Source organism: Mytilus trossulus, chromosome 1, assembly GCF_036588685.1.
Source record: "Mytilus trossulus isolate FHL-02 chromosome 1, PNRI_Mtr1.1.1.hap1, whole genome shotgun sequence".
Classification (NCBI taxonomy): domain Eukaryota; kingdom Metazoa; phylum Mollusca; class Bivalvia; order Mytilida; family Mytilidae; genus Mytilus; species Mytilus trossulus.
Genome location: NC_086373.1, coordinates 82,599,352 through 82,626,636, shown reverse-complemented (window position 1 = coordinate 82,626,636; position 27,285 = coordinate 82,599,352). Strand labels below are relative to the sequence as shown.

Genomic DNA, 27,285 nt, shown 5'->3' with positions numbered 1-27,285 from the left:
TCTTGTTAGATGTATGAGATTTTTCTGAATGCGTTTAAGATATTTGCCACTGTAATCGAATAATAAGCCCGACTAAAAATCACACAAACAAATGTGCGATATCCACAATAGCATGGTTCATACAAAACGTGCTCGGTCGTGTAGAGATTATTGGTCACCACAGAAAACTATTTTGTTAAATAAAATCACAAAATAAAACCCGTCTACTAGTAGAATATAACGTCCGATCAGAACGGGGACAGTAAATCCGATACTTTGCGTATAGAGTGTGTCAAACTCTCGGTACGTTAGGTTAAAAAAAACTTCAACGACTTCCGTGGTGATCCGTAGGCAAACTATCGGTCATTAACCAATGGACTAGACTAAAATGGCGGAAAACGGTAATTTTGTATACGGACAGAGAAATTTGCCGTGTCCGTGCAATAGCCGGCCCACCATCAGATGTTTTGCTCTCTCTCTTCAATAGACGTAGGATTGCAAGTCCCCATTCCAATTTGACATGAATATACGGATATGTGTTAATATAGCTCGCACATCCGAACGAACACGGGCTCTCTCGAAATGTGATATCACTGCCAGACTGCAGAACTCTTGCGGTGGCCATATGTATATATCTCAGTCAACTCTTGTGGTTTGCAAGAAGACACATGCCAAAAACAATTCTTAAAAGTGTTCTTTATTTATTTCATTCTTATCATTCATATTTAACAAGGTATGAGGTTGCAAAATATTTGGCATTAATGAATATGCTTTATCATAGTTTTATAAACACATAATAGCTATGTGCTTTGGTCATATTCAAAATCTCTTCAAAATGGGTTTATTTTGTTGTTGTCAATTTTTGAAGACCAGTCAAATATGTTTAACAGCATTTCATTGATTTTCTTAATGACCAGTATAGATAACAGTGCAATAGGTACACATTTATGTCCATGGTCTTTATCCTTATAAATGTTATTACAGATTCATAAATCTGCATTCATTCATACAACGCAGATATAGGTTTCCAATAGCAGACATTAGGGACCTTCGTATTCTATATTTGTTGTCACTTTGCCACGTGGTTGTATTTTGTCAATAAATGTAAAACGTTATGTCACAAGTTAATAAATGGTGTGATGACATCGTTAATTTTCTGACTGGTGCTTTGATTCCGATCGAGATCTCGCAGGTGGTCTTCCGCGCTTAAGATTACACTTTGGCCAATTCTTCTGCTTTTCAGCAAGACAAGACAAATAGTGATGTTCTTCAAATTTAGGATTATCTACAGCGGCCCACCCAACAGTTACATGTTCATTTCTATATTCCTTGGTCATTGTCTTTAAATATTTTCCAACATTTTGGGCATCGTAACCTGAAAGATGACTCAGCATTCTTTCACGCATACAGTCACCCGATTGTCCGACATATATTATAATTCCATCCTCTTTGATGACGAATATTCCACGAGTCTCTGGATCCGGTAGCTCATATAAAGTCTTGTGCTGCCCTATCAGCGAATCACATTTGTATTGTTCACAACTTCTAGTCTATAAAAAAAAAAAACTTATATTATTATTTTTTTTTAAATAATTCGTTTCGCACTATTTATTAAAGTCTAATGTGATCTATTTATTTTTGGGAGTATCACAGGCACTTTTCGCAGGGGAAAAAAATTCTGTATACAATTAACTTATTGTTATATTTAGGCAAATAGGATTTTTCGAAACTTTGCATGTGGGGACTATGTAAAATACCCAAAATTATAGTAGTAATCTTCTCAAACCTTTATGTTTGATATTTTTTTTTAAGAATTTGACAAACAGAAAAGAAGTATTTCCACGATTTTTCTTACCTTCTGTACATCTGATGGCTTCCCCATGATGGTTATGTACGTCTAATAATGTAATTATTTTAGGCTGACGGCCAATTTTAGGATAGTTTTATTCGTACTTATTTTGGTACATTACACAAAGTTCAAGAATATTAGTATATATGACTAATTTGGGGAAATTTAAGATTTTTAAAAATCTGACATTAGAATATCCTACGCAACACATGTTCTGGATAATTCCATTTCTATTTTGAGATGGGTAAATAAGTAGTCGCATTTATAAAAGGGAGTAATCGTTAAATATATACTCATAGAACTCGTGCACCCACTAGCGACATTACGACATGTGACTATTTCGTCATCCACACCAAAACGTTGAAAGTCTCATGAAGCGGCTGAGGTTACAGCATAAATCAACAAGTTAACTTGATTAACTACTAAATGCTCCACGTTTAAGGTTTATATCATGTGTTTCGTTTATACATCTTAAAAATGGCTTTACTTTTGAGTGTATGAAAATTAAACTGCAATTAATAACTTATTTGTGGGTTTCATAAATAAATCATACCCACACACCAAAATTTGTATAGAAATCAAGTAGTTAGATTCCGAATCAATTTTCTTATTATTTACAGCATTACAATTATTACAAATAGGATCACGGAACTCTTTTGTTATTTATTGATTATTGTGTTGGTCGTTTATTACTTACTTTTGTCTGATTGTAAATAATAACATGCTACAAATCATTGTGATTCAATCCCATGTGTTTGTTTTGTTATTGCGCAATTCAGTCATATGACTGGTACCTGACTTTTAAAAATACTACTGTTGGGTATATTATAAAGTCGCAAATCGATCAAGGTATCAGTATGATATATATAATAACTACGGGATAGGCTAAAAAATAGGACAATGTTCGATAAACATAGTTATGATAAACAAAAATAGGATTGTGCTTCTTAATAAGTACGAAGTTATAGAATGCACTCGATATGGTCCTATTGTAATTGAAATAAAAATATTAGTACACACACCCCTTATACGAGGATCTCGTTGGGTTTTACAGAATAGATAATAATTAAATGGACAAAAACTGCAGAATAAAGCGCAAAAAAAAAATATTTAGAAAAGAGAAAAATAAGCCAAAATAAAAATAATAGAAAATTTCAAACTCTTCATTAACCTCCTTTACTTAAAGTCTTCTATTGTTTTTCTTGATTCAATCAACCAGAATCAGCGCCGGATCCAGGACTTTTCATACTGAAAAAGTCCCATGAAATCATGAAGACGGGGATGGTTGGCAGTCGGTAAAAAATCGTGTGAAATACTTTCACATTGAGAATAGTTTATATTACAACTAAGCTGCTTCTAATCTACCATAATCTTATACTATTCTTATTTAGATGTTCATGAACTATTTGTAGGAATAACTGCGTTCTTTTTAAATGATTTTGGAATGCTTGTAGTTTATAATTAAAGTACCTATAAATAAGGGTCTGAATAAGAGTTCTTCATTTCTGTATTCTCTATTTAATACCAATGTTTCTCTCTCACTCTGTTATGTTAGTCAATTATTCTCTTTTCTTGAGTTCTCTAAACCGTGCAATATCCGAACTGTAATAAAATATCGAACACCGAGCAATGATTGGCCATGTTATATTAAACAATGCAGATTTTTTTTAAATAGGAGGAGTTTAGTTATTTATTAAACAATAATAACTATTTCGAAATTGTTTCGGGAAAAGTTGGCATGACCATTAAGAGGTAGGGCCAATTTGTCGGGATTTTTTTTATCATCAATCTAATATTAAAAACCGATCTCTCATGCTCCCGTTTTCTGATATGTCGCGACATATCAGAAAACGGGAGCATGAGAGATCGGTTTTTAATTAGATTGTTTTATCATAGAAGGGCCAATAATGATTTCAAAAAGTGCCGACAGAATAAAATTTACTACTAAAACGAAAAATAAAAATACTTTTGAATCAATTACTCAATTTACATATATTATGATATGTGTGATCAATAGCAGTGGGGCCAGATCCAGAAAATTTCATAAGTGGGGGCCCACTGACTGACCTAAGTGGGGGCCCGCTCCAGTCACGTTTCAGTGATTCCCTATATAAGCAACCAAATATTTTCCCAAAAAGGGGTACCCGGGCCCCCTGTCCCCCCTAAATCCGCCTATGAATAGTTAATTTAACCATCAAAATGGATAAAAGTCCAATATGCAGAATTTCGGGTCTTTTTAGGTGGGAAAAACAGGGAATCCCCCAGAAGGACATTTCAAACCCAAAATAGATTATGTTTTTTTATGACTTGTAATTCATGCGTCCTTATTACATAAAAAAAAAAACTTTCTAAAGAAAAAATTGTAACATCGCTAAATTGTACCGATTTAGCTCCTTGATAAGAATTATATGGATAAGCACCACGTGGCTCCATCAGTAGAGCACAGAACTCAATTTAGTAGAGCAAAAAAGGTGTATGTCCAATTTTCTTCCCACGACACACGACATCGCCACGATGCTCAAAATGTCGTCCGACTGTCTTGCGATTGTCGTACGACGACCACAGATTACCCGCGATTTGACTAAATTGCATGTCGTGGCGCTGCATATAGATGTGGCGTAGGTTCGTTGTGACCATGCAGGACTTTACTTTCTTACTTTATGAACTGCACATGTGCAAAAATTAAGAAGTGTCTCAATTAAGCAGTATTTTTTGGTTCTAAAAAATTTAATAAGTGTTGGAGAAATATAGATTCTCACACCGCTCAGGAAATGTACTAAATAGTACAAAAATTAGAGAACTGTCTTTAAAGAGTCGGTATGAAGTTTTCTCTGGTTTGTTCTTATGAGTGGCGTGTAGAATTGATTAACGTCTCTGTTACGAATGGTTTTTGGTACAATGTTTGTGGTTAAGAAGTTAGATAGGCGGTAGAGTATGAAGCTGTATTCTGGTTTGTTCTTATGAGTGGCGTGTAGAATTGATTTACGTCTCTGTTAAATGTTACAATGTTTGTGGTTAAGAAGTTAGATAGGCGGTGGAGAGGCGAAAGCTAACTTAGGGACACACACACTCATGAGTAAAAAATGAGCTGATAACGCTTTGCCAAAAATAAGTATCAAAAGACACACAGTATATATATAGAGCACAACCAGAGATATGTCTCTGGCACAACATAGAATTTAAAGACTGGCAGTGATATTGTTTGCCTTTAATTAGTGGAGAATAAATCCCAATTTGAAAAAAATGGCTTAAAATTATTTCCAAAAAGACAAATTGTTTCCCAAACAGTGCAGTCTCAGTAGTAATTGTGAATGAATACAAACTGAAATAAACACTCATTCAAACAATTTCCATGCCTAAAATGACTATATGTGCAGATTTGAGGATCTGTTTATGTATCATAACTCAAATGAGGGTTTACCAAAAATTGAAACGATTTTAATTTCACCACTTGAATTCTCGGGTTAAGGTAGTAAAGGTGTCTTTCGCCATCTTGTATTGTAAACCACAGAGTACCTGCGGTCCAGATTTTCAATCAAGTTAGCAAAGTTTGATAAAGGAATGTAGATAGCTAATGTGTAAAAGAACAAATTTATTAGATTATTACTTATAAATATTAAAATACTTTTATGAGTGTAGATTATTTTTGCTTGGTTTTGAAATGTTTTAAAATATATATATTTAGGGGAACCTACAAGAAATTTTTTGCTAGAAAAACGTACGGTGACCCTATCTTTTCTATTTTATATTCTCAAAGACATTCTAAATGCTTATTAACTTCTCGTATTTTATTTTACAATTCTATCATTTAGTGTAGCTTCTAATCACATTATGATGTTTTTCAGTTTTCTGTATAATCCATACAAAATGTGTAGGCTTAATTTCGTCACAACTTGTAGCTTAAATGCTCGGTTTCAACATTCAAGTTAATTATATTTTTGAACACATCTACGTCAAAGTTATACAAAGTATGAACAAATTCCATCATCGTACTATTATCGTACTGTTTTATGTATATGTTCGATGTGAGAACAACAAATGTGCGGGTAGGTGCGAAATATCTACAGTCATACTCCTATATCGCATCAACTGTGAGGTATATAGCCTACTTCATACTCAGACGCTGCTGTAATGTTGCTATATAGAAGTGGAACAATATAATGTGTTCTCTCCTTCTATATATCTTTGGTTGATTTCAAGTTTATGTCTTTTGATATTTGGTGGGTTTTCAGTTGGGTTTTTTTTTTTTTTTGGGGGGGGGGGGGTATTGTTGGTTGTTTTGGTAAGTATACAACAACGATTCTAAATTATGCCTGTGTTTTGCGGAATAGGGCACACGTGTTAACAATATCATGAGTATGTCATTTAAAAACGATAATATAAAAATAATCAATCCGCGGCGATCGACTGTCGAAACTGCACCTTTGGTATTTTTATTTAGTGAGCCGCAACAAATTTACATTAAAGATCTGATACATTTAAAACTAAAACTAAAATTTATTCGCCCTTATCATGAATCCTTTAACATGTTTAATCTGGTCCTATTCCATCGGTTCATCACTTCCACTGATTACACGTCAGTACCTTCTTCTTCTTCTTCTTCTTCTTCTTCAGGAAGTCCACCCTATCTGCAGGGTCACCGCATTTAAAAATTTTGTTTATTTTTAAAATTGCGTTATTTAAAATCTTATCTACTAGTTAAAATTTAAAATAATAGTAACAGAGTTAGAATAGGATATAACTAAAAATTAGTTAAAAACAGGAACTTGTATGTACACTATACATCTTAAAATTTTAAAATGGATAAAAATAATATCTTATCAGTTGTTTAACTTCCCCTTAACAAAGGAAATTGAAAGGAACTACTAATCCGTACTAGTAATCCGTACTAGTACCGCCACAGGTTTCCGTAATATATTCGTGTCTCCCTTATTTGACTCCGGATATTATTATTTAGTTGTTTTTCTTTGACACACGTGTTTTTGTTTTTTCATTGAAAAATGTCAGACCTAGATTCTTCCGATTCAGAGAGTGTGGATTCTGATACTCAGGTAAATTTCTGCTGTATATAACAAATGACGACAGTAAAAGTTGAGGGGAAATATGCTATTCGACTGTCGTTTACGGTTTAGCCTCACTTTAGGCACAGGGGCTTGTTACAATAATTGCCGGGTTTACTATTCATACGAAGGGTTCGTATGGATAGTAAACCCGGCAATTGTAACAAGCCCCTGTGCTTTAGGTTTCATCAGACATCAGTTCATTATCCCAGGTTAGATATGTCCCAGTTTGGTTCGAATATCTACATGTACAACTAATTTGAGCTTATGTAGTTTGATTTCACTTTTTTAAGTAACATGTAGAATGAGCTCTTAAAATCTATCAAAGTTACTGTATTGGTAATTGGAGTATCCTAATCCTCGTAAGACCAATAACAAAATATGCCAGTCCTGAGGGGGCCAGGACCTTTATCGGGACTCGCGATTTCATGTTTTTAAGTCCTGGATTTCAGGATAGAATCCTTCCTACCCCCCTAAGCAGTCCTGTATCATGTATCGGATCCATACAATAAAACAGAAATTGACCGACTAGAGATGGTCCAGAAACGAGCAGGATATGTGATGAACAAACACCATAATCACTCTAGTGTAAGCATGATGCTAAACCACCTAGAATGGAGATCCCTTGAACAAAGGCGAAAGGATGCAAGACTTACCATGCTCTTCAAAATAGCAAATGAGAAAGTTGCTGTGACAAAGGAAGATTGTCTGATTCCACCTAAACGATTGTCAAGAAATATGCATGACAGAAGCTGCCAAAATGAAGACATACCTGGGTGGAATCAGAAAAAATGAAGATTTTAACATATTGGGGCATATTGTTTGCCCCATTATATTTAGGAAAGTAAATTAAATGTCAAACCAACAAGTTCAATACCAGCTAACTTGCAGCCAAATTTCATTTAGATATCTTGTACCAGCCAAAAGTTTTATTAAAAAAACATGTCAAATTTGTCAGGAGTGTGACGCTTTTTGTGTGACAGGATTTTTTTTTAATAATTTACATGTTGAGTAAAAATTATTATGATGAATGCATGTATATGAAGATGGTTTATAATCATTCTTCAATATGTAGATTATAGATTGGTGTTATCATTGCACAAATATTATGTAAATAAATATACATTATGAAAAGGTATGTACCAAAAATTAATATTGGCAAAATTTGATAATTTCTAAATTAAAGTGTTATGGTTGTATTTTAAAGGAGTATTTGTGTGTAAAACTGGTAAGTATTTATTGTATACACGTATAAGCTATCCATAAAAGGCTATACAGACATCCTGAGGTGCATAATTCACATATTGGATTAACTTCTATACAAGCACCCAAAAATGTCAGGAGTGTGACAACTGTCTTTAAACATGTACCAAATTTATATAATGCTTTTCATCTTACATTGTTATTTATTTTTCAGAAGCACCTGTTCCATAGAGAAGAAAAACATTTATTGCAGCTGTGATAACCTATATGTTGAATCTACACACTTGATTTTTAGATGTCAGGAGTGTGACACTTTTTTTATACATTCAATGACATTGTTTAAATTTTAATTACATATTAAAAAAAATGATCCATTGTTACTTGGTGTCAAAATTTTGATAGAAGAAGGTTAGTAAATACAAAATTTAAACAATATATGTCATTGAATGTATAAAAAAAGTGTCACACTCCTGACATCTAAAAATCAAGTGTGTAGATTCAACATATAGATTATCACAGCTGCACTAAATGTTTTTCTTATCTATGGAACAGGTGCTTCTGAAAAATAAATAACAATGTAAGATGAAAAGCATTATATAAATTTGACAGTTGTCACACTCCTGACATTTTTGGGTGCTTGTATAGAAGTTAATCCAATATGTGAATTATGCACCTCAGGATGTCTGTATAGCCTTTTATGGATAGCTTATACATGTATACAATAAATACTTACCAGTTTTACACACAAATACTCCTTTAAAATACAACCATAACACTTTAATTTAGAAATTATCAAATTTTGCCAATATTAATTTTTGGTACATATCTTTTCACACTATATTTATTTACATAATATTTGTGCAATGATAACACCAATCTATAATCTACAATACCTAGTATTGAAGAATGATTTTAAACCATCTTCATATACATGCATTCATCATAATAATTTTTACTCAACATGTAAATTATTAAAAAAAAATCCTGTCACACAAAAAGCGTCACACTCCTGACAAATTTGACATGTTTTTTTAATAAAACTTTTGGCTGGTACAAGATATCTAAATGAAATTTGGCTGCAAGTTAGCTGGTATTGAACTTGTTGGTTTGACATTTAATTTACTTTCCTAAATATAATGGGGGAAACAATATGCCCCAATATGTTAAAATCTTCATTTTTTCTGATTCCACCCTTATGTTGATTAAAAAAAAAAGAGAACATATTCTATATATTCAATAATTTCATGAAATTTCGATAGAATTGCCTTCTGGTTTTTGATACTTTTCTTCCAACATGTGATAAATGCATTCATATTATATATTTTTTGATATATATGATATGTGTCAAATATGTCAGGAGTGTGACAAAATCCCAGAAATGGATGCTTTTCTAAAAAGATGATTACTTTAAAAGTGTAGCCTATATTGGTATATTTTTTTTTGCTGATTGTTACCAAAAATTGCGTCTTTAATGGAAAGGTGTTTTTGTTAATATTCTCAAGTAATTTTTTTCTGTATTTAAACTTTTATAACCAGGTCATTCATAATCTGCCATACATAAAGTGCTAAAACAGGATTTTTTTCAAATTGACGGCGATAATGTATAGAGAATTTGGTATCCAAATGTTCCTTAATCAACCTGGCATTAATAGGAAATATGTTTATGCTTTTAATGTATTCTTAATTGATGTAAATCATGTGTATATGTTTAGTTGTATTTGTTCAAATTACTGATTTTGTTAGTTATTAAAAGTTAAAATTATTCTTAATGTCTTAATGCTTTGTCTGGACACTTAAGTTTCATAAAATAAATGATATGGTGAAGGTGGTGGGACAAATCCTGAACCCCAAAAAATATGTTTATTTTTGACCATGCTCGTCACACTTTTGCCTCATTTTTTCTGATTCCACCCACATGTAAAGTTTCAGTAAAGGCTTTCTCTATGTGGAAAAAAAATCTGTGGCTGATTAGAAATGAAGAAAATAACATTTCAGGAAGAAACACAACAACATTATTTTTTTATGGCAGGTGTATCAATTAATAAACTAATTTAATAAAGTGGTGTAAAGATCAAATGTTTTACATGCAGTAAACTTCATATATTTCCTCTAGAACATATCAAATGAGGTAAAACCTTACAGGCCTACGGATAGTTAAACCTTTCTATTACTGTGGTTTCATTTATTTTTGTGAGTATCAATATCACCTGGATTCAGAAACATTTGTATTTTCCTGGATATTTGATTTCATTTTGATGGTTACCTGTACCCATCAAACCGGCAAAATATGGTATCAAATGAATAATAATGTAGCCTCGGCAATGCTCAGTAACTGTCATTATAGTATTTGGACATAAACAGCAATATATTTATAAATGTTATATATTCTTGCAGTTGCAATTAGACTTCAGTTCTGGTAAACTGAAACCTGGACTCAATGTAGCTCTGCCAGCCAGTATAGAAAAACATTATATCAACGATGTGGTAAGTATCTTTTTCTATTATGTTTAGAGCAGTTCATAAAGGAGAAAAATATTTGTTTGTGTAACGGTAATAAGAATTTAATATAAACTAACATAGTAATGTCAGAAAATTATAAATAAAAACATATTATTAAGCATAGAGCACCACTTATAAAAATTTTAAAGGATTTTTTTTTTGTCTTTTTACTGTGTATTGGTCCATATGTTTGCTTGAAAGTTGCATTTGATTGTTATTTCTTTTAACTAATAATTCAAACTAGAATGATAATGTGAAAGAAAATCTTTGATTATATGTAAATGGGACACTCCTGAATTTTCTTTTTATAAACATTTGTCATGTTTATATAATGCAAATACATTTGTAATTTGGATGTAAGGGTGCAAGTGTTGCAGATAGCGGAAAATCAAAATGAGTTGAACAATTCATTATTTTAATACATTAATGTTTAAGAAAACAAAATTATTACCTCAAAATTCACAATTTGTTTTTTCTTCAGTAGACATGGTAGCAGTGTAACCGTAGATAATATTATATCTTTGCAATCTTCTCTGCAGATTTTTAGTTGTTTTCTTTTGAGGTTTGGAGGTCATGTAAATCAATTTACAGTCCCGCCCCGTTGCCTCTAATATTCACTTCTTAATAGTGGTCATATGTTACTTCAATGTTCATGTTTAAATACACTGAGTGATCATCAACAACAATTTTTGTTTGTTTCAATTAATAAAAGGACGATGGGTAAATTTGATTGAAACAAGAACCCAACAACATAAAAGAGATTTATCAGTAAACATAAGGTCTTCAGAAAAAACATGTCAAGCTCTTTATTTCCATAATTTATATTTATATTTTCATTTTATTTACAATTACGAAATATAGATTCCACAACTCCAACAAGTGTGTTACGATATTTATTCACTCTCGACAGTTAAATTTTAGTATTTAAAGCTCGAGGCTTTGCCAACATACCTGTCAACCTGTGACGATGAAAATGCAGGTCATGACCTGCATTGAAGAATCAAATCTCAGGTCATAACGCGTACGAACTTTTTCGAGCTGAATTTCAGTATTCATGGTACATTTTCTTGCAAAGTATATCAAAGATACCACAACATCAATGCATGTTCACTTGGTTAAGTCATTTTAAATCCTATTAATTATTACTTCATTGCACTTTTAAAGATTTTTATAATTCTCTTATGTTCTTTACTATTTGTATTCATTCAAATAAAAATTAAAATTGTTCAAAAGTGATTATTAAATGTTTGAGATTGCTGGATATGTAGCCTTTAGACATACTATTTTAGGTTGTAGAAGGAAATTAGACTGTGATAAAATATAGTAATATAGTTAAAGAAGGTATAAATGTAAAAAATAATTTTCTACTTTTTTTAAAAATTGTATAAAGGTATATAAATAATAAAAATTTAGTTTTCAATATGTATTTGAATTTTATATTTATTAATGATTTAATCTTTTTCACCCATAAAACGTAAATATATGGAATAATTTTGAATGGTGACAAATAAGGGGAAGTAACTCTAGACGTCTATTTGAAATATGTTTACAATTTATTTACGACCTAAAGCTAAGGTAATTGGTGTTAATCAACAGTTTGTTTGACACCAAAGCTGTCAAGTGAAGCCATACACTTAATGGGTCACTTAATTTGACAGTTTGTATAGCTAAATGAACTTCCTGTTCATGGAAGAATTACGAATTTGCCGGTATTTCAAAGGAATATTACTTATGAAATCAATCTCAAAGCTAAGAAAAACGGGTGAAATCGGGTCATTTTCGGAATTCCCGGGTTATTTGAATGACCCGGCGGGTGTCCGGGTGATCCCTCATAATTGTGAAAATCTCGGGTCACACCCGCAGAATACGGGTCAGTTGACAGGTATGTGCCAAGCTTTTTAAATAGTTAAAATTTAACTGTTGAGAGTGGAGAAATACCATTATACACGAGTAATAGTGGAGGAATCTGTTTCTCTAATGATTTTTATCCTTCTTTTTCAAAGATTTGAAGAAAGTTGTGTACTTTTTATGTGACATCATCGGGTAAGGTCGTCTTTTTTCATGATGTCACAATAGGAAAATTCAGAAGAAACAAAAAAAAATTAACATCACAATAAAATTTCGACCAATCATTTGCTGAGAACAAATTTTTCACAAGAGATTAGAAATATTTTTCTCACACCGGTCAGGAAATGTGAAAATAGCATGAAAATTAGAGAAAGTGTTTTAATCATACTTGTAGCTGAATGTCTTTATGTTAATATTTATGCAGGCTGGAATGAAGAGTAAACTAGATGAATTAAAGTCTAAATTAGACTGGATAGAAAGACTTGATACTACCAGTGAACCAGCACCAGCTCAGCCTGGTACAGAGATACAAGGGGGAGATGATATACATAATGATTTTAGGAGGGAAATGTTGTTGTAAGATTTAATATTTCTCAAGTCATTTTATAAGTCTCAACACATTTCTTGTCTTCTAACTGGTTGATTAACAGTGTACATGGTATACTTAAACAAGGAACCAAGTTTAAATGTTGTTATACTTTAGAAAATCAGAGAAATAAATCAGTCATGTGTTGTTTAACAGTATATTCAAATAGCAATGTCCATACATCCTAGCCAATCAGCCTTTCTGCTAAAAAAATCTCTATTTGAAAATAATTATTGGTGATTAAATGAAATTAACAATATCAAGATAATATTGATTAATAACTCTGTCTTATATCAGCTAAAATTTAAAAGCTTCAATATTTGAGTTTTTATTTTTCAGTTACAGACAAGCTCAAGCTACAGTGTTGTCAGCTATTCCAAAACTCCACAAAATGGGTATAAAAACAAAAAGACCAGAAGATTATTTTGCACAGATGGCTAAAACAGATGACCATATGAAAAGGGTATAATTACTGTAAATTCAGAAATAATGGTGACAATGCAACATGGTTATAATTGCAATAATTTAACTTGCATTTTGAAATTTTTTATATGAATTAAAGAGAGTTTTTCTCAATATCGCAATAATTAAAGTTGCATTCTGGTTTAAAATGACAAAATTGCAATAATAAATGCACTCAATAATTTCTGGATTTATTGTTATTGATTGCAATCATTGTATGTAGATAAAAGATGAAAGAAAAAAAGGAGAACCAATATTTTGTCAAGGGTTGTCCAAAAGGGGGGAAAAAAGAAATATCTTGTCAAGACCAAACAATAGTTTCAAATAGTGTTCATCAAGTCTAAGGTCATTAAATGAACCCTGGAAAATATTCTCTATTCCACATCCCTTGATGAAAACCTTTTAGGTTGAAATATTGGACTATATTTTACTTTAGTTTTCATGCTTTAGTTTTTGTAATTGTTGGTGTTTTTACCATTTTGTAAAATTGAAATTCTTTTTTGTTTTGTTTTGTATAACTTCCAACAGCTTTTCTTTGACACACCTATAACATATTCTCTATAATTTGTTTCAAAATATTGTATATTGTATAAAAAAGAAGATGTGGTATGATTGCCAATGAGACAACTATCCACAAAAGACCAAAATAACACAAACATTTACAACTTAAAAACATTGGTTTTTCTTCGGAAGTATTGTTTGAATATTATATCATTTGCTCCTTTTATCAAGCAAAACTAATGCAATTAGAATCGATAGGAAATAATGTATATTGTGTTTTACTTTTCATAAATCTTTACATTTTAGGTTAGGGAAAGATTATTACATAAACAGTTGTCTATAGAAAAATCAGAAAAAGCAAAGAAATTACGAGAACTCCGCAAATATGGCAAAAAGGTAAGATTTTGAAGTTGCTGTTAAGAATTGCAGGTTTGTTTGTATAAACCTTTTTCATTGGTGTATTATTAATTTCTAAGTTTCACAGATTATATTAATTCTATCTCACCTTAGTGTTTGAAGGCTTCTATAAATATGGCTATTGCAAACACATTGCAATGTGGACAGTTTTCTCCCATGCCAAGGTCTACCCATATAGAAATTAATTAAGGATATTTGGAAAGTGGTCAATGAATTCTGAAAAATTAAGAAAGTTACAATTGAGAATGAGGTTTGTTGACTTGTTTCTATATTTCAGTCCCAAATTTCGATGCAAGCATTTGAATAGGTTTCATCAACAATTTGATTTGACCATATCTAACAAAACAATTGAAGAAATTTCTGCTTTAATGCTTTACTAGATGTAGATGATATTTAATAATATGTACTAAGGGAATAAAAATTTGAAATTCAAGGGATCATATTCATCAATTATAATGACTTAAGCTTATGGCAACAATTTGGATTTTTGGATAATAAGGACAGACAAATTCAATTTCACTGTTATAATCACTTGAGTGTTGCATATCTTTTTTTTTTTTTTGAAGCTGTAAAATTCAGTCTAAATTTTTGTTATTGCATGCCTACTCAGAATGTATAAGATTCACACTTTATAAAAGTATGTTTGTATTATTCTTGTAAATGCATTTGAAAAAATCTGTATTGCAGGTTCAACAAGAAGTACTATTAAAACGACAGAAAGATAAAAAAGAAATGATGGAGGCAGTAAAAAAATATAGAAAAGGTAATTTATTGGTTGATACATTATGTATAGTGATTAAAAGATGTGGTATGATTGCCAGTGAGACAACTAACACTCCACTAAATATAAAATGACATCGAAGTTAATAACTATGGGTCATCAAACAGCCTCCAACAATGAGCAAAATCTATACTGTATAGTCTTTTATATAGGGCCAGAAAATGAAAATGTCCTGTACCAAGTCAGGAATACAGCAGTTGTTATCTAATAGTTCATTTCTATGTATGTTGCATCGTTTTTTGTTGCACCTACGTGTTTCTTTTGTTTGGTTGTTTTCCTCTCATTGTTGTGTTTCCTTCAGTTTTAGTAAGAACCCAGATTTGTTTTCTCTCAATCAATTTATGACTTTTGAACAGTGTTATATTACTGTTGTCTTTATTTGCCAAATAATAAAATAAATATAATTCCACACCTACGATAGGAGAGGGGCGTTATATTTTCTGGTCTGTGCATCTATTTGGTCTGTCCGTCCATTCGTCCAGCTTCAGGTTAAACTTTTTGGTAGAGGAAGTTTTTGATGAAGTTGAAGTCCAATTAACTTGAAACTTAGTACAAATGTTCCCTATGCCATCATCTTTCTAATTTGTATGCCAAATTAGAGGTTTTACCCCATTTTCACGGTCCTCTGAAAATATAAAATGATAGTGTGGATGGGGCATCCATGTACTTGGGACACATTCTTGTTTTATAAATACTATGTTAAATTTTACACAGCTTGTCTAACATACATGACATAGTGACAAATTAGAGCTTAACAGATAGTGTTTTAACAATTGTCTATTTTTAAGACTATTATAAAGTTGAGAAAAGCTTTTAAACACTTTTCAGAATATCTTACTGTTATTTTATTTTTCAGGTCAAAAAAACAAATTAGACTTTTTGGATGATCTAGAAAAACCAGGATCTACAAAAAAACAAGGAGGAAAACAGACAGATAAAAAGGAAGTTAGGTATAAACTGAGAAAAAAAATGTTTGACACATGCTTATTTTAGCATACACTATTCTAAGAACAAAACTTGTAGACAAGAGTTCGAATTTGGGCAATAATTCGCTTACTGTTCTAGAGTTATGTCCCTTTGTAACTTTGAAAAATATATATTTTTAAAATTGGAACCCTCCTCCCCCTTTTTAAAATGGCTGGATCCGCCCCTGCAATGCTGAGATCAAAACTTGCAGACATAGTTTGAATTAGGACAGTGAGTCACTTATACACATTTTAACTTTGAAAATTGGATTTTTTTTTTCATTTACTCACTTTTAACATAAATTTTTCTTATCCACATTCTATGAAATTCATTAATAATGGTAAGAACCTAAACAAGCAGACAGAGTGATGTGTTAACTAGTGAGTCACTTAACGTTCTATAGTTATGTCCCTAAATGTTTTTATTTAAGGATTCCATTTTTTTCCCCATTTTGCAATCAAAAACAGCATATTTAAGTTTGATATTAATAAATTTCCCATGTATGAGTGGAAAGATATGGCCCCAAATTACTTCAAAAATTGCATTAGTAACTGTTACAGGGGTCAAAATTAACTTAAAAAGGCCAGTTGCCAGCTGGGCTACTAAACTTGAAAATCAGTTAGCCCAGACAAAAAGTCAGTAGCCCACATAATTTTACTATCACCGGTGAAGCCAGCGAAGCGGGCTGAACTTCCTAGGGGGGTTTGGGGGCATGCCATCCCAAGAAAATGTTGAAATTTTATACTCAAAATCCTGCATTCTGAATATACCTGGAGGTGATTTAGATGCCTGAGAAAATGTAATTTTTTTCTTATTTTTGTTGTTAACTTCAATCAAATTTCATAAAAAAAAAATCATTTGCAAAATGGGAATCTTCATGCCCTGTAATTCAGATATAGAAGAAGAAGAAGAAGAAGAATTATTTATTATAGTGCACCCTGAATATACAAATAAATACATGTTTTAAAATACAAAATAATCAGCCAGCCAAATAGGCTTATGATGCACTTTCTGATGATAATAGTCTATTCTGAATCATGAAAATGATTTTTAAATCAAAATTTAAGTTTGTTACTAACATGTATAAAAAATTAAACACATTTACAACTTGAACAGATGTTATAAAATAGGTTTGGTAATTTTGATATAAGTACTTTTGAACTGGGGGTGGAATACTCATTGATTGAGGTGCTCCTTTATTGGAGGAAGTTATGGAATACAAGTTACAAGTACATATATTTTTTAAAAAGACAACTAAAGAATTCTCTGTTCTAGAATACATGTAGATGATAGATGAAATATTTCATTTTATTTCTATAATAATCTAATTAACTAAATATCTTGGTCAATTCATTTTGCCTATTAAATTACGTACATTTGTAAACAAATGACCCCCCTTTTTTCTCAAGACTATTTCACATATTTCAAAAGCGTAGTCATGAACTTGATATCTTCTCTGATTTTCATTTTGTTTGTTAACTGTTCAGTTAGTAAGGAACTTTAATCATTTTAACTATAAATGTTATTTATTGTTGACGATAATATTCTACTTTCGTTTTTGACCTTCATTCTCTGTACACCACGTGGTCTTTGAAAAGGTAACTACAAAAGGTACTGTTTTCCAGAATCTTAACAACATAATATATTAAACTTTCTTTTATTTGACTGATATTACTTCGTGACATGCTATTGTCATCTTCCCTGACTTTCTTGAAGCCAAAACCATGATTGCTTAATGACCATCAGAACACCTCTCTTGTTATCCTTGCAAACATAAGATACATTCCGACTTTAAATAGACAACCAATCAGTGACCTGAATTAAGGTGAACAATATTTCAAAGGTAAACACTGATTTGACATCCTTGTTTATCGCGACCTCGACTTTGATGCAAAGATTTTTCTTTTTAAATTTAAATTTCTGTCCATGAAGTATCCAGTACTTGGAGTCGTAAATGACGGATTTCAGTCATTCAAGTACTTGTTTTCAATTCGCTATCTGGGCTACCACAACTGAGTAAAAAGATCGCCCAGGTCAATTTCTGGTCGCCCTGGGCGACAGTTAATTTTTTTCCCTGTGTTATAAAAGCCCAGCTTGGTATCATTGGACAGCCTGTTTTATTTATTTACTTTTGTTTTATAATGGTCTTCATACATCATCAGCATCAAGGATGATAAGTCATTAGAACCAATAAACCAGATTTATCAATACAAGCAATCACTCCAAAAACAGTTATTTGCTGTATAGTTAATTTTAAAGATACAAATTTAAAGTGTGAAATTAAAACAGTAATCAGTTACTTTCATCAATTAATAAAAATGCACAAAGTGCACCCTGGCCAGAATACTGAAATAGAAAGCATACAATGTGCATCTATATACTACACTTAGTCATTGAACAATGCATTCAATCAACATTTGTTCAAAAAAAGGAATTGCATATCTAGTGGTAGTTCAATAGTATTGATATTTGTCATAGATGGGAATAAATATTATAGACAAATCTTCCTTTCATTATTATTTTAAATGTTGTAACAAATATGTGCTTTTATTTCTTTTGGTAGGTCAAATAAGAAAAGGGAATATAAAAATAAAAAATTTGGGTTTGGAGGCCAGAAAAAGAGAGGAAAACAAAACACTTCAGATAGTGCAAGAGATATGTCAGATTTTAACCCAAGAGTAAACCAGAAAAGACCAGGACAGAAAGTAAAAAAGGTAGATAAATTGACCATACAAGTTATATCAACTGTCTATTAGCATTCACTTTTAATTTTTTTTACAGACTCATTGTATATGGATGATTTTTTTCTCGTATTTTGATAAAAATAATTTATCTTTAAAATTTTAAATAAGAAGACGTAATTTTTGAAAGTGTATCTCATTGATTTCAGCGAACAATCTGTTTGTCCTTAAAAGGCATAAAATAGTTACCACAAGACTACAAAAGCATACACCAATAATTCATTTCAACACTTTAAAGAACAAAATATATAAAAACACTTTGTCAGATCAAAACTATGCATAATTAAAGTAATGTGTAATTACAGTTAAGGGAGCTAACTCTCCAAGTGTTGTAAGTTTTCTTGAAGAAATTTTATGAAGTGGTGAAATCTAGTTATTTTTGCATTTCAAATTTTTTTCGTTCCAAGGGTCTTCATTACCATTTAAAAATACCTACTCAAAGTGATGATTTGAGTGTTAAAGACTGCATGCAAAATATGTTATTGATTTATTTGATCACAGAATAATCAATCTTTAGCCATATAAGTCTGTGATATATATACATATATATTAAAAAGATCATATGGAAATCTATTCAAAATCTCTTTCTCTGAAGCCATTGACTTCCTTTAGAACTGAGATTCTTGGATTGACTCTACCTAGGAAGGCATTTTAGTAAGAAATAATTAATAATGTTCAAATATTCTTGTGATAGAAAGTTTTTGACACTTGTTTTTCTTTTACAGACATCACAAAGCAGACCTGGGAAGTCAAGAAGACAGAACATAAAAAACAGGAAAAAATGAGAATGACATTCCTGCCATAAACAGTTTAAACTTGATGTGACATGTTAAAGCTAACAGTAGAATACACATATACCATTTAGATTGTTGAGCAAATCATATTGAAAAATAAAAGTGACATTTTTTAATGCCTAACAGTACAAAATCTTTATGAGAATAAAGATTTAACAAGTATTCTGGTACTTGTATTTAATATTCAAATAGACAATTCTATTGTAATGACTTTTGCATCATTATTATTTTATATATATTTTCCATGTTGTAAATGAGATACCGTAAACATCACACATGAATTCAACAGTGGACTCATATGTTCAGTTTGATCAATAAACCAGTCAAAATATCTGTTGATTCAGCGTGTTTTCAGATTCATTGCTCACATCATATTGACTGAATGCTTATATCCTAGAACAAGTAATGGCTATGTTTGAAAATTTCAGACACATTTTTCAAGAGATTTACAAAATTATAAGGATTACCTTAAATTTGTCTTCATGTTTCATGTAAACATGATATACTGTGTGATAAGTTTTCAGATTCATCGCTCATTAGATTTTGTTTACCAGATACATTTTTTACCTTTTTATCCGAACAGATTATGTGGTGTATTGACTGTCCATCACATTTTTCTGAGGATCTGCTAATAAAAGCAACTTGAATTTCTTATCAGGCTTCATTTCTACATTCTTAACCATGTGATGCAATTTGAGATTCATTTCACATCAAAGTCTACCAAATACTTATATAACCCAAGACATATACATTGTATTTCTAAGCTTGAATCACCTTAACAGAATATGCTGGTTTTACCTACAAAACATCATTAATCCTGCTATTTTAAATTCTGAAGAATTTCAAGTAACTATATGATATTTGTTTTCTTAATATCTTAATACTTTTGGCATTAATTTGTGACAGCCCACCCATGATATCCTTATTTTAACAAAACATTGATCTGGATCTCTGATCTATCAAATCAGACAACAATCTCATCAATTTTTCCTCATGATGATTATGATTATCAGGTTCATTGAAAAGCTTATTGTTTTGGTTCATAGTTGTATGGCATTGAAAAGTTGATTTTGACACTTGGCATTATAATGCGTTTTACCTGAAATATCATTTAGGTTATCATGGGTTGGGAATACCCCTCTTAAAATAAGTTCCCTCCCTCTTGTCTTTAATATAAAAATACGAAAATGTGGTTTGTTTGCCAATGAGACAACTATCCACCAGTGAACAAATGGAAGTAGATGTAAACTATTCAGCACAATGTATTTTTATGCTGAAGTAACTAAACAGCAGAGGCATTCTTTTTTTGCAATGACCCATGTGCAACGGTCCTGACCGCTTTGTCATGTCAATATTTCTTTAGTTTATTTTAGGTACAATTGTAGAACCATTGTAAATAGTTAATTCCAGTTTTGTTTTAGGAGTTTTACTGTAACCTAAGAACTAAGAAAATTTGAAATTGTCAGTGTCTACAATTTGTTTGCTGCTGGCATATCTTTGATGTAAACTTATTTATTTTGTTAACGATTAGGTTTTTGATTCACTGTTATTTAGTTTAGAACAAGAGTGCACAAGATGAAATGTCTTGCCTGCTTTACCAACCATTGGTTTCTTGTAAAAATTCTCAAAGATAAAGGTTTTACAAGAATTTCAAAATCGTTTTGATCTAAGTCAGATAATCCTGTCAGACAGACATGTAAACCATAAAGTTCTTATCCAATATCCAAAAAAAGTTGACATATTGCTTTAGGTAATTGAAAAACTGACCAAAATACAAAAACATTGACCAAATTAACCACAAAATGAGGTCACGGTCAGATGAAACCTGCCAGACACACATGGACATCCTACAATAATTCCCTTCACCCAATATATGTGACCTACTGCTTAAAGTATTTGAAAAACACATCAAAAATGGCATTGACTTAACATTGACCATTGAGCTATTAAAAATCTAATTAAGGTTGGATTATACCTGCCAGACAGACATGTACCCATTGCACTACAAATAGTTGACCTACTAGTATTTGAGAAACAGACCTAATTTAACAATCATTCCATACATAAAATATAGTTGACTTACAGCTCATTATATTTGAAAAAAACATACCAAAACACTAAATCTTAACATTAACTAAAAGACCATGAAAATGAAATCCAGGTCAGATGAAACCTGCCAGACTGACATGTACTCATTACACCACAAATAGTTGACCTACTAGTATTTGAGAAACAGACCTAATTTAGTAATTTTAATCACCTTGATCACTGATCCATTAATTCATTATTGAGGTTGATGTCGGGTGAGCCCTGTTTGGTAGACATGCAAGAAACCCATGTACAAAATATAATTCTTCTATTTCTCATAATATGTTAAAAATTTACATCACAAAATAAAAGAAGAAAATAGCAATCTCTGAACCATTACAATGAGATCAAGAACAAGGGATATATGACAGACAGGAACTTTGTTTCATAAGGTATTTGCATACAAGATTTGAAGCATCCAGGTCTTCTACCTTCTGAAAAATAGAGCATTATACAAATAGTTTATGCCGCCACTTGATAGTAATACCTATGTATCGTATACTGTGACTTTCGTTGCAGGCAAGACAATAAAACCAATCTTTTTACTGTGTTGTATGATCCATTGATATGTACTTTGGCGTATGATCCAATCCTTTCCAGACTCACCAATTCTTATTTTTCTGGACAAAATCCTAAACTTTTAAGTAGCACAGGACTTCTAATAACTGTTGCATTACCGATTCTGTGAAGGGAGAATATTAAACACTTTTATAACTATTACTTGAAATGGTTGAAAGTTTTTCATTATACAACAACTGCTATCTATTCGTAAGTAAAGGTTTGTGTAAGATTATGTTTATTTTATGTGTGAGTTACACTAACACAGCACGAGTTTAGGTCAATGTGAACATGGCCTATATCTAATGATATTGTTAATTGTTTTCCTCTGAATTATTATGTATTAATGATGTCACACATCTTTTTGCAAAGCATTGAAAAGGAAAATCTGATTGTGGCTTGATTAAAATCATTAGAGAAAGATTCTATCTCCAATATTGTGCTATATAATATTTCACAAATCTCTGCAGTTTAATTGTAGAATACTTAAAAAAAATTTGACTAGCCTCAAGATATATTCTATGGTCTCAAGTAGAGATATTCTGTTTTGCACATGATACAATGGTTGAAACTATGTGTATATGAAAAGAATTGGCACAAGGAAGGTGAATAAACTCTGTTTAATTATTATTAATTTTTTTTATTAAAAACAGAGATATTTTATGTACACAATAAAACTTTAAATATGTAAAACAAAATGCTTTTATAAAATGTAACACATTTTCATAAAACATACAAAATTTGGTACAAACTGTAATTGGTCATTCTGGTTTCTGTATTATAATAGATCATGTGATTGCTTTAAACATCTGGATCTTAATACAACAAATACAAACTCATTTTACTAAACATTTGGCTCTATTCAAAGAACAGTAACAGAAACAATATTGTATAACCTAATACATGTTCATGTAGCAGTAAAATAGTAAAGAACTCAACAGCCTTAAAGCTTACTGGTAAAATTAAATAATATTTGATAATGACAATAAGTACATGTACCTTTATCAGCAAATTTGTAAAAACATGTGTTTAACTATTCACAATTTTCACAATTACTATTCGTTTTTATTTTTTACTTGTATATGACATAAACACTACCATCTCTTGAAAGACTGAACTAAAGGGAGACAATTTATGCAAAATTTATCCCATTTTGAAAATTTTAAATATTGCATGATGTTTGTGATTTATCAATAGAGTATAGTGTTTGTCACAGCTAAAACAGATTGTCATCAATTCATATTCTCTGTCTGCTCCTTCACTCTCCATGCAGCATCCATATATTTTGTAATGGCAGTATTTTGTCTTGGGAAGTTAATTCTTCTGTCTGATCTATCTTTTTCTATCTATAAATGAAAAGATATATATTCATTACAAATAGAAGAATTTAAACAAAAATGTAAAAGGAACCAAGGGGAATCAATACAATTGATAATTTAAATAGGTTATCATTCAACTGAATATTTGATTCAATAAAAAATCTTCCTAGTCTAGGTTTAACCAAAACTTGGAAAATTGGTATAGATAGATTGCTGTTGTCAGTTGAAATGTGTTATGTCGAAATATTTTTCTCCAGATGCTATCTTTTGATAATTGAAAACATTTTATGCTATGATTAAGGTTAAACAAATTTAACAGACTTTAACCACAGACTGAACCTTAAAGTTGACAAGTTCAACAACAGAATGCAGAATTGCTCAATGTTTGTTGCAGCGAGACAAAGTAGAATGTTCTTACTCTACTTTGTTTTCATTTTGTTTTCACTTGTTTTAACATCAACTTAAATAATGAATCTGTATCACAAATTAAACTAACAGAACAGTTCTTACTGATAGAAACAAGTGCCTTTGGTTCAACAATAGGAAAAAAAAAATTAATTATTAGTTCGGTCTTTTTTGAAATTATGAATGTCAGTTTGCTTTATATACCTTGAACATAGAAAAGAAGAAAAAAACTGATAACCAGGAAATGGTGTCCACAATCATTCTCACTCACAGACCAACCAAGCCAATTTAAATACAACACAACTTTAAATTGAAGGTTGGCCAAAGAAATGGAAAAAGTATTAGCTACTTGCTTTCAAAAATAAATTTTTACTGGTAGGTATTATTTTGACTTAAAAAGTATTATGAACTAAATTTACTTATGTTAAGGTACTAATGTATATTTTACACATTGTGAGGTAAAACTTTGTTAAAAATAACTTGTTTCGAATATCTGGTATATACTAGATGTAGAGCACCACACAATTTTGTAGCCAAGGGTTATTATCCTGAGTCCCCTCTTTTCCACCCTTTGCAGATTAAGTCAAAATTTGTGATTACAGTGCTGTGTCGTCTAACAGAAGATAAAAGTCACACCCATTTTGATCATCATTCCTGACCAATGGCAGCCCTTGGAACTGTCTTTAGTGTGGAGTTGTATAATGGTTGTGTCTAGTAATAACAAATTTTGTGAAGCAGGGTCTTATACTATACATGGACATTCAATTATTTTCATAAGAAATATATCCAGGGACTTCAATAAGTTTATTAAAAACTTTAAAATTGTCACTAAATATTGTTCTTTGTTTTGTGGTAAAAACTGGTTGCATAATCAGTATGTGGCAGTTGTTATATATGAAGTACCTTTCCCTCGTTTATATGTGATAATCTAAAATTCTCTTTGATTGGATACATCCAGTTATGACTGTAACAAATGGATCTTAGATTTAATCCTAATCTGTCAGGGATGGAGAGGAGAGGACTGATTTGTAACCCTTGACTAGCCAAGATAGACACCACACAGCAAAAATGATCTAATGTGGGGATAAAAACTAGTGTTAAAGAATTTTTTAAGGTAACATGTTTTAAACAGACATATTTATTGTGTGATCAGGTTTCTGTTTCACAGTTTTTTTGGTCAGTACCAGATGTGATAAAAAAAAAAATAGTTATTGTTTGTAATTAAGTTTTATAACATAATCGTCAAAGCACCAATCTCCTACCATGACTATGGAAGGATATCTTACCAATGGTTTTGTTATCCAGCCATATTCTTGTGACTCTGTCTGTGGGTATGTGTATTTCTTTACTGGTTCTTGATTGGCTCTGTTTATTACTTTGAGAAAATGTTCTAAAAGATACAAAAGCACAAAATTTGTCATAAATTAATATTTTATAGCTATAGTAAGTATAGAATGGACAGTCCACTAAAAGACTGTATTATAAAACAATATGTGCATCAGTTTAAAAAAAAAAGATAAACTTGTAAGACTTTAAAGCATGCTGGTACTCTAAAGTGTGATGGTCACCCTAAAGTGTGATGCTCTACGCTAAAGTATGATGGTGTCTCACGCTAAAGTACGATGATATATCACACTAAATTGCAATGCACCAATAGGGTAAGGTTTGAGGGATTTTAACATTAAAGTACATGGATTTTTAAATATTTGGATAATTTGCGTAGCTTTACGTTCACATAGTTTATCAATATTCTAAATGCTAAATGCAAAAAAGATAAATAAAATCTGTAAAACTAATAGGAGTAAACCAACAACACATTATTGATTTCTGTTTTCAAATGACTTACAGCATATGATTGTGATGTTAGATGTTGGCTGTTTTCAGCTCTTTAAAAGGTCAGGTTGCTGTCCCTTTGACACATTCCCTTATTTCCATTCTCAATTTTATTAGAGTTTATTATTTAAAAATATATATTTATTTTTTAAATTTGTAAATCTTGTTTTAATACACCCATATTTTATATGATCCTTGTAATTTATGATGCAAAAATACCATTCTTGTAAAAAAAACTATAAAAAATAATCATGTAATGGTCTTTTCTCAAGTATATTTAAAGCCCTGCTTTATATACAAGATGAAATAAAAGGATAAATCTAGGTAAATAAGTAGATCCTAAACTGAATATTGACTACTTACGATCTTCTTCACCCTCCTCTGTGTCATGTCTTGAGTTTGGTTTTCCAGAAAGCACATGCACTGCAAAAAAAAAAGTCATGATATTGTTATTTTAGTTTTCAACCAGTAGTTGAAATAAGCTTTGAAAATACCAAAAGTAATTTCAAATAATCACAATTTTTAAATAATTAATCAACTTATCACATACAAATATTTCATTTAAAAATTCCTAAAAATAGAAATATTTATATATAATACACATCTAAAAAACATCTAATGATTGTAACCAGTACTAGAATACTGAGAGGGTGCAAATGGACTCAAGGGAATACCACCTGGGATGAGAACATGTAGATGCTATTGTTTTTTGGGAGCGAACAGACCTGATACCTCAGATCAAAGAGATACTTTTTTGTAGTCATTAGAATACACCTTATCGCTTATCGCTGTGACAAACTAATCTGTCCCGCTTGAACTATTGACGTTTTACAACAATAACTTTTCTAACATTGCAACAGTTAATTTGTATTATGATGTAAATTTTTACAGGAACATGTGTAATGACTAGTAACACTGGTAATGGCATACAAATATCGATAAGGTGTATTCAAACTATTCATACATTGTCATAGGGATACATGTATGATTTATTAATCGACATTGTCACGACACAACGCGACAGTGAATGCGTTCTTAACTAGCATGAACACCAATAATTCCTAAATAAATAAAATTCTGTTTGACATTCTTACGTTTTTTGAATGGGTTAACACTGTAGTTTGTATATAATTTTTGGTGTCTTTGCTCTTTCATTATTGTTTCACATAAAATTGCATTTTGGTGAACAAAATTAGGTGGATCCCTCTCTGTCCCTTTTGTCACAGCAGCAGCCATTGTGTCAACAAGTTTTTTGGTTCTGTTCGATTCTGTATTTTGTTTGATAAAAAGTGTTGACAGCTTCACCGGAAGTAGGTTATAGTTTACGTCGTTCCTATGCGTATCTAAGGAATTTATACTACAAAACTATTTTATTTTTTTAAATCTTTTCATAATT

At 31.1% G+C, this 27,285-nt stretch overlaps 3 protein-coding genes across 3 annotated transcripts; 1 reads left to right on the top strand and 2 right to left on the bottom strand.

Annotated features, from left to right (window-relative positions):
- Positions 1 to 655: 655 nt before the first annotated feature.
- LOC134687271 (uncharacterized) lies at positions 656 to 1,955 on the bottom strand. Its single transcript, XM_063547428.1, has 2 exons — positions 1,835 to 1,955; positions 656 to 1,529 (listed from the first exon to the last, which is right to left on the bottom strand). Exons 1-2 carry the CDS (start codon positions 1,859 to 1,861, stop codon positions 1,128 to 1,130), a joined length of 429 nt encoding a protein of 142 aa, XP_063403498.1. The 5' UTR covers positions 1,862 to 1,955; the 3' UTR covers positions 656 to 1,127.
- Positions 1,956 to 6,751: 4,796 nt separating this feature from the next.
- LOC134687264 (probable rRNA-processing protein EBP2) lies at positions 6,752 to 20,019 on the top strand. The gene is made up of 9 exons (XM_063547418.1): positions 6,752 to 6,879; positions 10,486 to 10,575; positions 12,863 to 13,014; positions 13,364 to 13,487; positions 14,294 to 14,383; positions 15,092 to 15,167; positions 16,042 to 16,135; positions 18,715 to 18,865; positions 19,618 to 20,019. The coding sequence occupies exons 1-9, from the start codon at positions 6,829 to 6,831 to the stop codon at positions 19,675 to 19,677; spliced, it is 888 nt and encodes a 295-aa protein (XP_063403488.1). The 5' UTR covers positions 6,752 to 6,828; the 3' UTR covers positions 19,678 to 20,019.
- A 2,939-nt stretch (positions 20,020 to 22,958) lies between these two features.
- LOC134687257 (cilia- and flagella-associated protein 144-like) lies at positions 22,959 to 27,235 on the bottom strand. Its single transcript, XM_063547404.1, has 4 exons — positions 26,984 to 27,235; positions 26,253 to 26,312; positions 25,343 to 25,446; positions 22,959 to 23,678 (listed from the first exon to the last, which is right to left on the bottom strand). Exons 1-4 carry the CDS (start codon positions 27,123 to 27,125, stop codon positions 23,565 to 23,567), a joined length of 420 nt encoding a protein of 139 aa, XP_063403474.1. The 5' UTR covers positions 27,126 to 27,235; the 3' UTR covers positions 22,959 to 23,564.
- Between the last annotated feature and the right edge of the window lie 50 nt (positions 27,236 to 27,285).